Here is a 14,530-nt window from a genome sequence, read left to right as displayed (position 1 = left end):
AGTGAGACTTGCTTCTATGTATTGGTTGTAGATTAGATGGAGGCAGATCTGAATGCAAGCCCTTAGGTAAAAAAAATAAAATAAAAAAAATAAGGGACAGGGTTTAAGTAGACAAAATGATCGGATAAATCCAACATGCATTGACAGAGCGAATTTAGACACTTGGCAAAACACAGCCAGTCGAATTGCTAAACAAAATTAACCCAAATGTAACCCAATTGTGTTTTTTCTGTGGTTTTCCCTCCATCAAATACTTTTTCCAGGTGGAGGAACTAAACTGGACTGAAAAACTACCCACAACAACATAAAGGAGCCCAATTTTGCAGGAAAACTTGGCAAAAAATAGTGCCCATTTGAAATGGGGTCACTTGAACCATGTAATGTAAATGCATACTGTGATATGGAGGGGGGGGGGGGGTCCAGTAAACAAACATTTAAAACCCAAGAAAGAGCTACTTTTGTCGGACCTGCATTTTTAGGGTTTTGGTACTGATCCTGTTTTATATGGAGTATATGGTGCTGAGAGTCCAGCTCTCTCTGTGAACTGAAAGCATCACTGGGCTGTTTGTGTGTATTTGATCTCACCCTACAGCGCAAACTGTTGATTAACCACATGCTATTGCAGTGAATGAGGAATGTGGGTCAGGCACAAGAGAAAGCAGCAAGCAGTCTGACCCGTTCAGACCCTCTGAAGATCAAAAACAATGTGGCCAAATGTCAAGATTCACAGATGTACTATCAAGCACATACACATCGTGTTTTTAGCACTCAAACATGCACGTCCAGCCCCAGATCTCCACACCTGTGACCATTTCTGTAGTATTTGTGAGGCAGAATAGTTTGTTATTTTAATGCAAATGCAAAAATGAGGTGAAATTCAGTTCCCAGAATAGTTCTCAGTCATGTTTGACTGACTATGATTCATTTGTTCCCATCAAACGATTATACCTCCACCTGTGACGACATCCTCAGTGCATCCTCTCTTACATCACATACCAGAAGCTCCTGGGAAAAGAAGGTGTGTCCAGCAAACACACACACTCTCCTTACATGATTCAGATGCATCTGCACTTACAGCTAAAACTATTGGGCGTGTCGGAGCGGAGATACAGATGAAACAGGTTACAAGCCAGAACATTTCAAAATGGATTCAAATCCTGTGTGTGTGTGTGTGTGTGTGTGTTTCCTAGTTTGAATACAGGTGAAGGTATATTATGCACATTGCATCTTAAAAATTCCTGAAAGTCAGACGGAGCAGGGAAAAGAGTGGGTGAGGGAGGGGAAAGGTTTTACAGTAATTGGTGTAAGTGGTTGCTGTCATCGGGGAAATTGCCCCACAGCAGCTTCAAGTAATAATGGAGAAGCTGCAGTACCAGGTGTTACACTCACAACACACCTTGCCAACACACAAACACACAATCACACACTTGATTTCTCCATGGGGATATATAGCTGGAGGCTGCTGTGCTTCAAAAATAGTAGTCAATATAAAAATGGGGTATAGTAATAATATTGAAACATCACTGACTAAACACACATTCAAACACACGTGTATTTGCACAGACAAGATTGGACTTTGAATATAGTCATGTGACAAGCTGATGATGGTAGTCCCGTGTAGTGGAATAAAATCTGGCCACCAAAAATTGCTCACTTAGAAACAAAGAGACTATTTGAGTAAGAAGTAAAGCATCAAACCACAGTTTGCTGTATTTTTATGTTCCGTATAATTTCATGACACCACAATAAAAATCTTATTATTTCACATTTGTATGTCATAATCATTATTTAACAAAGCATGATTTGTGTTTCTTGTGTGGCAGAAATAGGTTTCCTAAGTTTGTGTTAACGCCTGGAAGTATTATATGTATTGAAGTATTTTGAAATTGAAAAAACTGGATTGGTTTTTCAATAGCAGCTGTAAACATGACCTCTGTGTCTGCACATGCCCAGAGAGAACCGCTGCTGATTGGTGGTTTAGAATGGGATGGGGACGTGAGGGTTGGGGGTGGTACAGGCGTGTCACTGTAATACAAATGAGTTTCCCACACTGACTACATGTGTATATGTGTGATAGATGACTGAGCCCTGAGCTTCAAACAATTAGCAAGTTTAAATTGTTATTGCCCTCTGTCATTCCCTCAAACCTGCCTGCCATTTCTCTTTCTCTGTCTCCTCATGGCATGGGAAGACTGGAAACTCTTTGAAAAGAGAGTTAAGAGAGTCACCTTAATACCAGGAATGACTATGACACATTTTTTCTGTTTTTAAAAAAAATACTTTGTAGTGAACTATTACAACTGTCCATTTCTGTGAATCTGAGACAGACACTCCCTCTCGTTTATCTTTATTTAGCGTCTTAAAGTAATCTAGTAGGTATAGTTGTCTTCTTAACACACACATACACACTGTGGGGGAGCCATGGCACACTCTTGGTGGGATTACTTGTGGAGTTGCTGTGTGTGTGAAGTCAAATTCTCATGGGAACTGCAGAGACGCTGGCCTGTTTTAACAAATACAGTGTGTTTACCACACAGGCTAATTAGAGAGAAAGCCTGGTGTCGAAACGAGTGGTAATGCTGTATTGTGAAGGATGTTTCAGTCCCACTTCACACACAAAGCTCAGAGGATTGCATTTATAGAAGCATTAAAGGAAAAGTTCATCCAGAAATGCAAATTCTAAAATTATTTTCTCACCCTCATGTCGTTTTTAATCGCGGTACACAAAAGTTGAATTTGTGAAAGATCTTTAGTGCCAAACAACAACAGAACCAAGAATTAATATTTTTTTCCAAAAGTTGTCCATCAGATGTCGTTGTATGGAAAAGAGCTGATTGAGCCTGATTTCCATCAATCAGACAATGTTGGTGAACATTCTAAACAAATGTTCTTCCAGTAACATTAAATGAACGTTCATTCAAAGTTATGGTCTTTAATAATGTGGTTGAAACTTCAGCACAAAACTGGTTAATGTATACAGAATTCATGGAACCTTTTTTTTCCCCTCAACTCATTTGGAAATTTGTCTAACATTTTCTGAATGGTACTACTTGTTTCAGAACCTTCAGAGGACATTCAAAAGTAACATTTGCATAATATTTTTAATATGAGACATTTGAATGTTCCCTTACCCTGATAAAACATTTACATCACAGAGATATCTATTTGACATCTGCAATTACATCTGCAAGATGTATTTTTGGATTGTTTGCTCATCTGCAATATGTCTAAATGTAAAACTGACGTCCTTGTTTGTACGCAGCAGATGCTTTCCAGATTAAGTGATCTTCAACAGACATCTTGCAAACATACATGAGCTATACAAGGTTTTCAAAACCAAGAAGAAGAAAAAATAGAACATAAAAAACTGCACATTTTGAGAACATTAAGAAATAAAGTATTCATAACTTAAAGTATATGTTAGCAAGCATTTCTTAGAACATATTTTTTGTTAGCTGATGATGTTCCTGGCCTATATTTGCGATCAGTTGAGTAATTCCCTAAGTCACGCCAGTAATTCGGAACAGTGTGAAATTATCTTGCTTTTAATGCTGGAGTATTAAATCCTCCAAAAGCTCCACACCCTGTCATTAGTGTCTTTAAACAGATAAGACCCAGATACTGCACATTCCGGGAACTATAAAAGATAGTAACAAATATAATACAAATACTAACACAGTAACAGGTTACTGAAATCCTCTTCTTCTTCCATGTCAGGTAGGCCTATACAGACTGTCACCTTTTATAAATGTTTTTGCAACATAATGCAGTAGAGCAAAATGCAGCTACACCTTGTTACACAGGAATGAAACCGAGAGATTTTATTGTAAACAGTCAACCAGTGGTGTTCTTGGATAGTTTTGTATCAAATCAACAGTTTTGGCTTTGAGTAACTTAAAACTAGGCTAATTCATAGTTCATGCAACAACCTGAAACACATGAAAGCCCCACTATAGTGTATAGGCCTAGGCTATTGCATAGCATGCCAAGCAGTGCACCAGTATTTCCTTTTAGAATCTCTTCCCCACTTCTGAGCATCAGCTTTGATGTTTCACATGAATTAAGCTATACTTTAGTGCAGTGGTTCCCAAACTGGGCTGCGTGCACCCCTAGTGGTGCGCAGACTGACCACCAGGGGTGCGCAAGAGAATGTTTGTAATGGCGGGGAAAAAGATCGCTCTTTAAACTTTACATGCAAAGGTTTTATTAAGAAATAAAATTTCACATTTCACATTACACACTACACACTACATTACTGTATAAATTACAATTGATTTCATTTCATTTTACAAGCACGTTTGTGTCACAATAGCCCCGCCCTGTTCTTTTAGTTCATATTAGGTGCTAACCATAGACAGTAAAAGAAATCAGTCATCGCTGTCCCTTCAAAAAACTTGTGCACTCTAGTCCTCCTATGTATTATATGTAGCTGTTGCTGTAATGTTCAAATATAACAATTAATTTCAAATAATCCAATAAATTAATTAAATAATTATTATTATTTGGATTTAAGAAAAGTCTGCGGCTTTCCTAAATTTAAGAAGATTATCTTGAACAATCTTAAGAAAAGATAAGAATATCCTTAAAATGAATTTTTTTGGGAATACAAAATATCCTTAAGTTTTTTCTAAAATTAAAAAATAAGAAGAAAATGGAAGTTGAGAAGAAATTTCTTCTTAAGAATGTTTTGTGAATCCAGGTTAAAAACGGGCACTTTAAACAAATTAAATATTTATATGTATATATCATATATTTCTTGTATATGATCTGTGTGCAAACATGCAGGCCCATCCATCTCACAAAAAAAGGAAGTGATCTTTTATTATTATTATGTTTTCTAATTTACAGTGAATATTTGTATTTAGTTATTGCAATTAAAAATGTGAAATCTAACCAGAGTAAGGTGTTGGGGGGTGCTTGACAGGTGCCAAACACTAGAAAGGGGTGCATGCTGAAAAAAGTTTGGGAACCACTGCTTTAGTGAATAGCTCTCTCTGCTGGTTCAGGTGTGACAATGTTTTTTCCCCCAAATAAAAATCTGCCTATTTGATAGATTTTCTGTTGGGAAAAGGATATCACGACGAATTGTTTTTAATACTTATTTTATACCCGTTTAGTACGCCTCTTCAAATAACACACAGGCATTATCACCTACAATGAATCCAAGCAGCATTAACTGAAAAAGAATACATTTACATATTTGTAAATAAATCAAGCCTCCAATTAATATGTTAATAATACAGGTGGCTTTACAAATATATTATCTTATTATTTCCCGAGGAAACGTTAGCTTTTTACAAATAGTGTGATACAACATAGACTGTAAAACATACAACCCCCAATATGTGACACAAAAACAACTTCCTACAATTAATAATACAATTTAACAACTAAACCAGCATTCTAATGGCTACACCGAATTTAAATATTTTAATTTCAAGGGGGAATTTAAATTTTCATTGTTTTTTTAGTCAGGACATTTAGCGGCTACCTACGTCACCACCGTCAGGACCCCAAAATGGTGGCAGCGTGTGTAGAAACAAAACCCTGAAGGTGAGTGAGTTATTCTAGAAATAGTTATTTAACATTTTATCACCTAACAGATATTTAATTTGTCAACCCGTCTATTTCCTTCTAAACCTGTCAAAATTATAAGCGACAGTGTTATACGATATTATTACCGCGTCTAAAATATATGAGTAGTATACAGGTGCTGGTCATATAATTGGAATATAATCAAAAAGTTGATTTATTTCACTAATTCCACTCAAAAACTGAAGCTTGTATATTATATTCATTCATTACACACAGACTGATATGTTTCAAATGTTTATTTCTTTTAATTTTGATGATAATACCTGACAACTAAGGAAAATCCCAAATTCAGTATCTCAGCAAATTAGAATATTACTTAAGACCAATACAAAGAAAGGATTTGTAGACATCTTGGCCAGCTGAAAAATATGAACATGAAAAGTATGAGCATGTACAGCACTCAATTTAGTTGGAGCTCCTTTTGTCTGAATTACTGCAGCAATGCGGCGTGGCATTGAGTCGATCAGTCTGTGGCACTGCTCAGGTGTTATGAGAGCCCAGGTTGCTCTGATAGTGGCCTTCAGCTCTTCTGCATTGTTGGGTCTGGCAATCAGCCAGCAATCAGCCAATTTTCATCTTCCGCTTCACAATACCCCATAGATACAGGCGCGTATAGCCGTGACAGGTTGAGTGACAGGCGTGTATAGCAGTGACAGGTCTCAGTGGCAGCTGCCACTGCCACGCAAAGATTTTATCCCTACTGGGGAGATGTTCTATGTGGTTAAGTTCAGGCGAGTTTGCCTGAGTTTGACTGTGTGCAGGTGCCAAGTCCTGTTGGAAAATGAAATCTGCATCTCCATGAAGTTGGTCAGCAGCAGGAAGCATGAAGTGCTCTAAAACTTCCTGGTATACGGCTGTGTTGACCCTGGACCTCAGAAAACACAGTTGACACTTTTTTTGTACCATATCTTTTCCTTCCCTTTACTCTCTATTAATGTGCTTGGACACAAAGCTCTGTGAACAGCCAGCCTCTTTTGCAATGACCTTTTGTGTCTTGCCTTCCTTGCGCAAAGTTGTCTTTTGGACAACTGTCAAGTCAGCAGTCTTCCCCATGATTGTGTAGCCTACAGAACTGAGAGTCCATTTAAAGGCTTTGCAGGTGTTTTGAGTTAATTAACTGATTTGAGTGTGGCACCAGGTGTCTTCAATATTGAACCTTTTCACAATATTCTAATTTTCTGAGATACTGAATTTGGGATTTTCCTTAGTTGTCAATTATAATCAGCAAAATTAAAAGAAAATAAACATTTGAAATATATCAGTCTGTGTGTAATGAATGAATATAATATAAAATTTTCACTTTTTGAATGGAATTAGTGAAATCAACTTTTTGATGATATTTTAATTATATGACCAGCACCTATAATTCACACATAGGAGAGGAGAGAGCAGGGCAAATTATCCCCTTACTCCACTGGCCTGGCACCAGTTTATTTGTGTTTTTCATGTCTTTCAGTTTCTGTAGACATGAGTAAGCTCCGGAGCTTTTGGCAGAACTATAAAGTGCTGATTGTTATGGGCTCTGGCCTCGGGTTGGTTCATTGGGGTTGGTACTCGATCAAATCCAATCCACTACTGAAGAAGAGCAAGGAGGAGTATATCCCAGAGCCGGGCATCGTGTCCTACATCGCTCCGTCCCCAGAGCCTCTGCCTCCTCTGCCCCAGAAGAGCAGCAAGAGACAGGCCCAAGACCAGAAGTGACTGCTGCTCCGCGAGGTGGGAAGAGTCTCCTGTCTCCTGCTACAGGGACAGCTTGTCCAAAAATGAAAACTCTGTCATCATTAACTCACCCTGAGGGTCGTGGTCACTTCAGCCTTGAACTCTGATTTGTCATTGTAATGCTAGGTGCTTCAAAGTGTTTGTTTTCCATGTGAATAAGAAAGTCAGACTAAATGTGTGAGTAAATGATGACAGAAATTATTTGAACTGCCACTTAGATAAGTGTGTTAGTGTGTGTGTGTGTGTGTGTGTGTGATCTGTCCTTGAGCTCTGTTATCAGTCACTCGGGTCATATTTTCTCATTGTGTAAACGGGAATATGAATGAACATGCTGTTCTTTTCTTAGTTGAATGTGTGTGCGTTTAATATTATCTGGAAAGATAACAGGAACGTTTCTTGATAACGTCATATTTTGTCAAAGATTTCCGTTCAGATTTCATAATTTTGTTGTTTTTATTCATTTTTAAAAATGTCTATGAAGTTTTTATTCATTTTTATTTCAGTTTGAGCTATTTTAGTACAAGTTAAGCTACATGAAAAAGAAGAACTATTGCATTTGCAACCAGCCGATGTAAAATGTTTTAATTTTTTTTTCATGGATGATTTCAGTTAGCTATTATTTTACCTAAATTTACACAAATGTCGTTAAACTATGATAACCGTATAAAGCATTTTAAAACTCAATTTTAAATTCACTTCAGAACTGAACGGTGACAGTTTCTATTTTAAACATGGCTGCTAACATTTTTACAGGTCACCACAAAAAAGATAAATATACTTTTGTTATGTATTATGTTAAATATATTACATATACTTATGGAAATATGTATATATAATAAAATATTCAAATATATTTTATATATGTAAATATTCAAATATAAACAATGTTTAAAATGTGTTTGTTTATATATATATATATATAGTTTTGTCTTTGTATTGCTTTAATTCTCTGCAGAGAATGATCTGGTTTACACACAGCTGCTGAGTCTGTGTGCAAAGAGATAACACAGACTCACAGTCCACTTTTTATAGTATGTAAAAGATACATTGAAGGACAGGTTAGGACCTCTGAGCCAATCATGTTGCTCAGTGCACATCACCCCATAACACATGCACATCTCATCATAGATGTCTGGTTGCTCTCAAAAACTGTCCGTCCCTGCTACACAGTTTCCCCTCAAATGTTGTTATTCAACCTAAAGCAGTTGTGTGCACAAGTTACATAAAATAACTCAATGTCCCTATGGACTGTATATACCACCTTATTCATTGTATGTAAAAAAAAAAAGATACTTAAATGAGATTAATGCAATCAATGCCAAATTAACAAAACTAAAAATTTCCATAAGTTATAATTACAAAGAATATTATATGCCATATTTCAATCGGTAAATCATTTTAAAACCGGTATCATCCAGGAAAAATGTTCTGTTACCTATACCTATATCTTAAAACTATATTTGCATACACCAAAAACTAGCAAATATAATGGGTTTTACTTTTATCAAGCTATTATAATAATACAATTTGTACTCCTGAGTCTTTAGCATGTTTGGTTTAAGGATGTGTTTTCTTCAGCTTTTCCAGTCTATGAAATGCTTCTCGACAACCCTCTATAAGTATCGTTCACCTCACCACAATGTTCCCATTAGTCATTAATTGTCATTCAAACATCAGCAGCTGTTGGTGAAGTTGTGCTGACATCAGCTTTATGCACATAACTAAAGATCACAACACTTTGATCAGCTGCTGATGTGTCAGTTGATCTGCTCTTTCCTTCCTAACATTCTCATTGGGTTTTTGCAGGTGCTCCTCTTCTGAAGACGTTAGTGTGCGGTGAGGACAGAGAAGATGAGGAACCAGAGCTGGCTGAGGAAGAACTGGTTTTGGGTTGCTGGTGGTGCATTTGCTGCTATTCATTTTGGCACGTGGCTCCTGCAGAAAACGATGAAGAGTTCGGTGCAGACTGAACGGCAGCTCAAACGCAGGGAGGAGTAAAAGCAAACCATTTATGCATTTGAGAGATTATGGGGTTGTGTGTGGTTTATTACAGTTAATATAAGTGCTTTGTTGTCTGTCTAGTGACAAATTAAAAATACACACTTTGCTTCCGATGTACACATATGAGACAATGTTATATATGGATATCATTTGAAAGTAATTTTTTTTTTTTCACAAATTCAGAAAGTGAATGCGTTGCGAAGACATTCTGAGCATGTAATGAGGCCAAAACATACAAAAACTCTTGAGTTTGTGTGTTTTGTGTTTTATATTTCTTGCACCAGTGACACTCGACCACTTCTAAACCTTTGAAGTCTTTCATGACAAAATGGGAATATGTATACTGTATAAATGAACATTCTCCACTCTGTACAGATGTAAACATAGGATTTTAATGGTGTATTTAAAAATAATAAATACAAAATAACAGGAATGTTCCCCTTGGGTGTGAGACTTAAAGTAAGAACATCAGCACTTGCGGTATCTTAATTTGCACTAGTTTTTCCTCTTGAAAATGTCTAACTTTGTTATAGCAGGAAAGGGATCACAGCCTTTCTTGATTTAGGGTAATCTTTAAATTTCTCCAAGTAATACCTGTGAAGAAAACAAGGCATTTACTTCCAGGTTTGCATGACGCTTTATAAAAACATAAACCCTTTATTATAATCCATAACATAACTTTGTGTACCAGATGCTGGATTCCTTACTTGAAATAAAATTAACATTAAATAAAATATCAATTGCCATTAAAAACTAATGCTTTTGTGCCCTATTGAAAAAGAAAAACATTTCAATAAAACTTTTTATCAGTATTTCATGGTTCTCAATCAGTTATGTTTATACTTAAAAATACAGTAATCTAAAGCAGGTGTCTTTAGAAGGCTGCATTTTGGAACAGCCCTCACTAGATTTAGGAGCAGGGTTTGTGTCAGTACCTGTGATGGTGGTAGGCTCGAGGCCCAATGGAGCAGATAGTGAATATAGCAAAGGAGAAAGCAGGAAAGGACCAGCTGGCCACAGCGTATCCACACCATTCAACGATCTCGCCAAAGAAGTTAGCACCAGAGACCAGCTCAAACATCCCTCCTGAAGAGAACACAATGAGAATATTTCAGGAATAGGAATAAGGAGGTTCAGTCTCACTCACATCAATCTATTTGAGAATATGCCTGGGTCGTATTTTATCTCCAAATTCAAAATAATATTTTGAGAACCATTATTTTTTTTTTAATTAATGTTATTTAAATATGATTAATGTTTATATTAATTTATTACAATTATGTATTTATATTTGTAAATGGATATGTTTTAATTCATTTAATTATTATTGTAATATATACACACAGTCCAGTAAATATATAGATTTAATAAAAAAAGCAAAATTTATTATATGTAGTCATATATTTAAGACAAACATTTTTAAATTAAAAAATATTTTCATAATTAAATTTCTTACTTTTTCCCACAATTATTTGACCGATCATATGTGGTCATATATTTTTATCTTTATACAATTTTTCTTGCTTTTCCCCCTCATAATTATCCATAAATCCATTTGACTGAATAATATAACGACACAATTGACCTTGTCATAATTAAATACTGACCTCTAGGGATTTTATAGCTGACATCTCCTGGTTTCCTCAGGTTTCGTAAAATATAGTCGCTGTGGATGTTGATGGCCATTCCAGTGAAAAACATCAACAAACCTGGAAGAAAAATTTATTTCCACTTGAGTGTTTTAACACCAACATTATGATTCAAATGAATATGTAGTTCTCTCAGAAATATCTAATTTAGCAGCATGTAGAGTACCAGTAATGAAGCGCGTGTCTCTGTGCCAGTCGCTGTGGTAGTGAGCGCAGTGGAGCACCTGGTGACCCTGCAGAAAACCATTCACAGAGCAGAAGATCACCGCATACACCACAATGTGCAGAGGAGACGGCCTGCCTTTAGTCAGCAAGGAATACACAAAAGTCCTGCAGGAATAGCAAAAAGTGTGGGGAAACGGAGACATCAGATATGCTTTCTGTTTTATATTGTCGTCTTGTTTGTGCTTGTTTTTTCCTCCTTTTGTCACTGGACCATGGGAGAACAATAAGGCCAGTTCACTCAAAGAGGCGTCTTGATCTCTGTGTTGTATCAGGAGCCAGAATAAAAGATCCAGATAAATGAATGCATGCTTCCCACAGTTTGATAGTCCAATGCACAAGATAGGATAGGATGTGCACAAGACAGGTTTTACCGTTTTCTAACTTGTGTCTCAAACACAGCTTGCAGAAGGTGTTTCGTGTATTCAGAGTTGTTCACAGTGTTAAAGAGATGGATTCTCATGCTAAACATGGCCAAAGTTTAAAAAAAAAATAATTTAGAAGAATGACTGAGAATTTCTGTGCCGAAAATTTTACTTCTGGGTCGGTACAAGTTTCGGCTGTTTTTAAAATATATATATATATTTTTTTTTATCGTGGATCTAATGACGTAGACGAGAACGGAACTCCTTATATGAGCATTTCTCCCGGAAAAGCGCGCCCGCTCACACCAGAGGAGAGCGAGACCGCGCACATTAACTCTGCGTAGGATTTGTTCGAGAATGCCTCCAAGTGTAGCAAGTGCATTTGTGTGTTCTGGTCATTTGAGTGACGAATGTTTTATAAACAAGGCCCAAGTCGACACTGTATTTGCACATCGTTTGCTATTAAAACATGGAGCCGTCCCAGTGCTAAAAAACCCATTCATGTAAGTACAATTGCATTAGATTTCTGTATTTTGTTGGAAATCAGCACATAAGTAAATATATCTTAGTGGAAATGACACAAAACATCAGTATTATAGCTCCGCTTATGCCTCCAGGAGCTCGGAAAGAATCGGATAGTTGTATTTTTCTTTAATAAATGTGATAAAACTAAAGACTTTTTGGATATATGAAGGATACAGCACTACTCTATAGGTACTCAAGATTAACATGAGATGTTATGTACCCTTTAAATAACTATTCATGTGTTTTTTTTTTATTATTAACACCAGTTTTTAGTGCTTGTCAGTGTTTGTTAAAGGTAGGCCTCAAAGATTGTAGTACTTCGGTAGGTTGTTATATTAATAAAACTTTATATGTTAATGAAATATACATTTTTGTTTTAATTTTTTACTGTACATTTAAGCTTAGCCGGTAAAACCAAAACTGTAACGTGCTGGCAACCACAGCTGCTGTTTTCTTTGTGTCTATATGGGAGGATGTTTATTTCGAATCTCATGAGTAATGAAATGACTGTATTCTGTCTTACGCTGTATCAGCTGAGATTTAACAGATTATTTGATAAGCGTGATGGAACATGGTGGTTGAATTTCCGATTTCCAGAGAGGTGGCTAAAAATAAAACTGTCTTGCAAGTAACGTTCACTCTTCAGCCATTTTCAGAATCAAAGTCACTTTAAATTGCCAAATACTGTATGTGTATATACTGTATGTATATGTACAAGGAATTTGTCTTGGCAAATTGGTTCTTGACAAAACAAAAGAAAAAACAAGAATAAATAATAGAACATTGAGATAAGCTTTTTTAAAGAAGACAAGTTTAAAAGCTTTACAAGAAGAGCAGAGAGAGAAAAAAATTCAGGAAGATAAAAATATAAAATACGAAATAAACATGAACATTAACTCTACATTTGTGCAGGTTACGGTATGTGAAGTGGGGGAATTTAAATGTTCTTGGTAATGCTGTTTTCTATGTTGGCAATTAGCATGCAAGCACAGTCCTGTCTAATTAAATCTGACCAATTATAATGCCAAATTTGTCATATTGTCCAACAAACAAACCAGATCAGAGAATAGATTAACGACGGTGGACCTGAACTTTAAAAATGGTGTAAATTCATTGACCTCACATCCTCACAGCTGTTGTTACACATCTGTTACACATTTTTTCCTTCCTGTTCTTTCCACTGGAGTGAGTTGCCCCCATAACTGAAAAGACGCTCTGCCTGTAATCCATTATCTAGAAACCTGGCTATTGACCTTTTCAGACCAGTTTGAGAATTTGTACTTTAGACATCCAAAGTACATTTGTGCAGGTCGTCATGACTTTATGCCGCTTTGTCAGATTATAAAGACTGAGGCAGTATATTTCAAATACAGTCACTGCTGGAGATGGAAAGTCCTAACTCAAGTGTGAAAGCAGACCACAAACCATATACAAACAGCTATTTTCAAATACTTAACTGTTATAATGATCTGCTCAACAGTTTTCGGTGAGAGGTGTCAGCCTTGAAAAAGAAAAGGGTTCATTTTCTCTTTAGGCTAATATATATATATATTAAAACTGAACTATATACTTTGATTTTTTAATTTAGTTTTAAGATTTTGACCTTTTATACTTGTGTAATTTTCAGTACATCTTACAACTTGTTACAGATAAGCTAGTGAGTCTACTTTTTGCACCATTGACTTTCCTATTGCAAAACTCAAAACCACACACGCAACAAAAAAACGAAACTATGCTGTTTAGTATGTTAATCTGATAATTATTCAGAACATTCTTAGCATAGTTCCTTACCAGTATGAATTAAGTCTTGTTCTTGTTTTGCTGCTGTTGGCATTAATGCACTAGTCTATGTGTGAAATATGAACATCATTACCTCTGAAAGTAGTGGAAGCAAAAGATCCAGAACAGTAAATGTCTTCCTATCCCCGGCAAACTTTCTGTTGTCAAAAACAGCAGGACAGGAATTAGGAATGAAGGAAGTTCCTGAATGAACCATGCTGTCTTGGCTGGGACCATTATCCCGGGGGATTTTGTGTCCACATAACGTCCATATGGCGTGTGTGTTGTCATTTGCCGCAGGAAGTAAAGCACTCCACCAACCAAAAATGTCCAGTTACAATAGTGAATAGTGTTTTCCTGGCAAAGCATCGCTGCTTCTGTTTGCTTCTCAATGCACTGCAGATTTACTCACTATCTCACTATTGTGTACTTATAATGAAATGGAATCCAGCCCTTGGGTTCACTTGGGTTCCTCCCACCAGATTCTATTGGCTACAATTGTGCATGAAATGTGAGATACATTCTACTGAATGAGAGCGAATAAACATCTGAAGTCAGTTAGTGCCTCCAGTCATAAAGAAACAATGGAAACTTCTGAAACGAGGTTTGAATGCTCAAACATACTTGAATTCTCAGTCTGAAGATATGTTTGAAGATAAGAGCTGTTGCTGGGTG

At 36.4% G+C, this 14,530-nt stretch overlaps 1 protein-coding gene across 1 annotated transcript; it reads right to left on the bottom strand.

Annotated features, from left to right (window-relative positions):
- Positions 1–9,685: 9,685 nt before the first annotated feature.
- On the bottom strand, positions 9,686–14,281 carry LOC113047413 (3-oxo-5-alpha-steroid 4-dehydrogenase 2). The gene is made up of 5 exons (XM_026208794.1): positions 13,950–14,281; positions 11,131–11,294; positions 10,923–11,024; positions 10,251–10,401; positions 9,686–9,909 (listed from the first exon to the last, which is right to left on the bottom strand). Exons 1-5 carry the CDS (start codon positions 14,222–14,224, stop codon positions 9,843–9,845), a joined length of 759 nt encoding a protein of 252 aa, XP_026064579.1. The 5' UTR covers positions 14,225–14,281; the 3' UTR covers positions 9,686–9,842.
- Positions 14,282–14,530: the final 249 nt, after the last annotated feature.

The sequence above is a fragment of the Carassius auratus genome, chromosome 1 (genome assembly GCF_003368295.1).
Source record: "Carassius auratus strain Wakin chromosome 1, ASM336829v1, whole genome shotgun sequence".
NCBI lineage: Eukaryota > Metazoa > Chordata > Actinopteri > Cypriniformes > Cyprinidae > Carassius > Carassius auratus.
The sequence above is the reverse complement of the archived record's forward strand: the minus strand, read 5'-3'. Positions and strand labels throughout refer to the sequence as shown.

Excerpts from the sequence above, each read along its gene's own strand:
- LOC113047413 (XM_026208794.1), bottom strand. The coding sequence starts at position 14,224 with ATGCTTTGCCAGGAAAACACTATTCACTATTGTAACTGGACATTTTTG. Across the intron at positions 11,025-11,130 it reads AGACACGCGCTTCATTACTG|GTTTGTTGATGTTTTTCACT; the intron begins GTACTCTACATG and ends TTTTTCTTCCAG. Across the intron at positions 9,910-10,250 it reads CGAGCCTACCACCATCACAG|GTATTACTTGGAGAAATTTA; the intron begins GTACTGACACAA and ends TTTTCTTCACAG.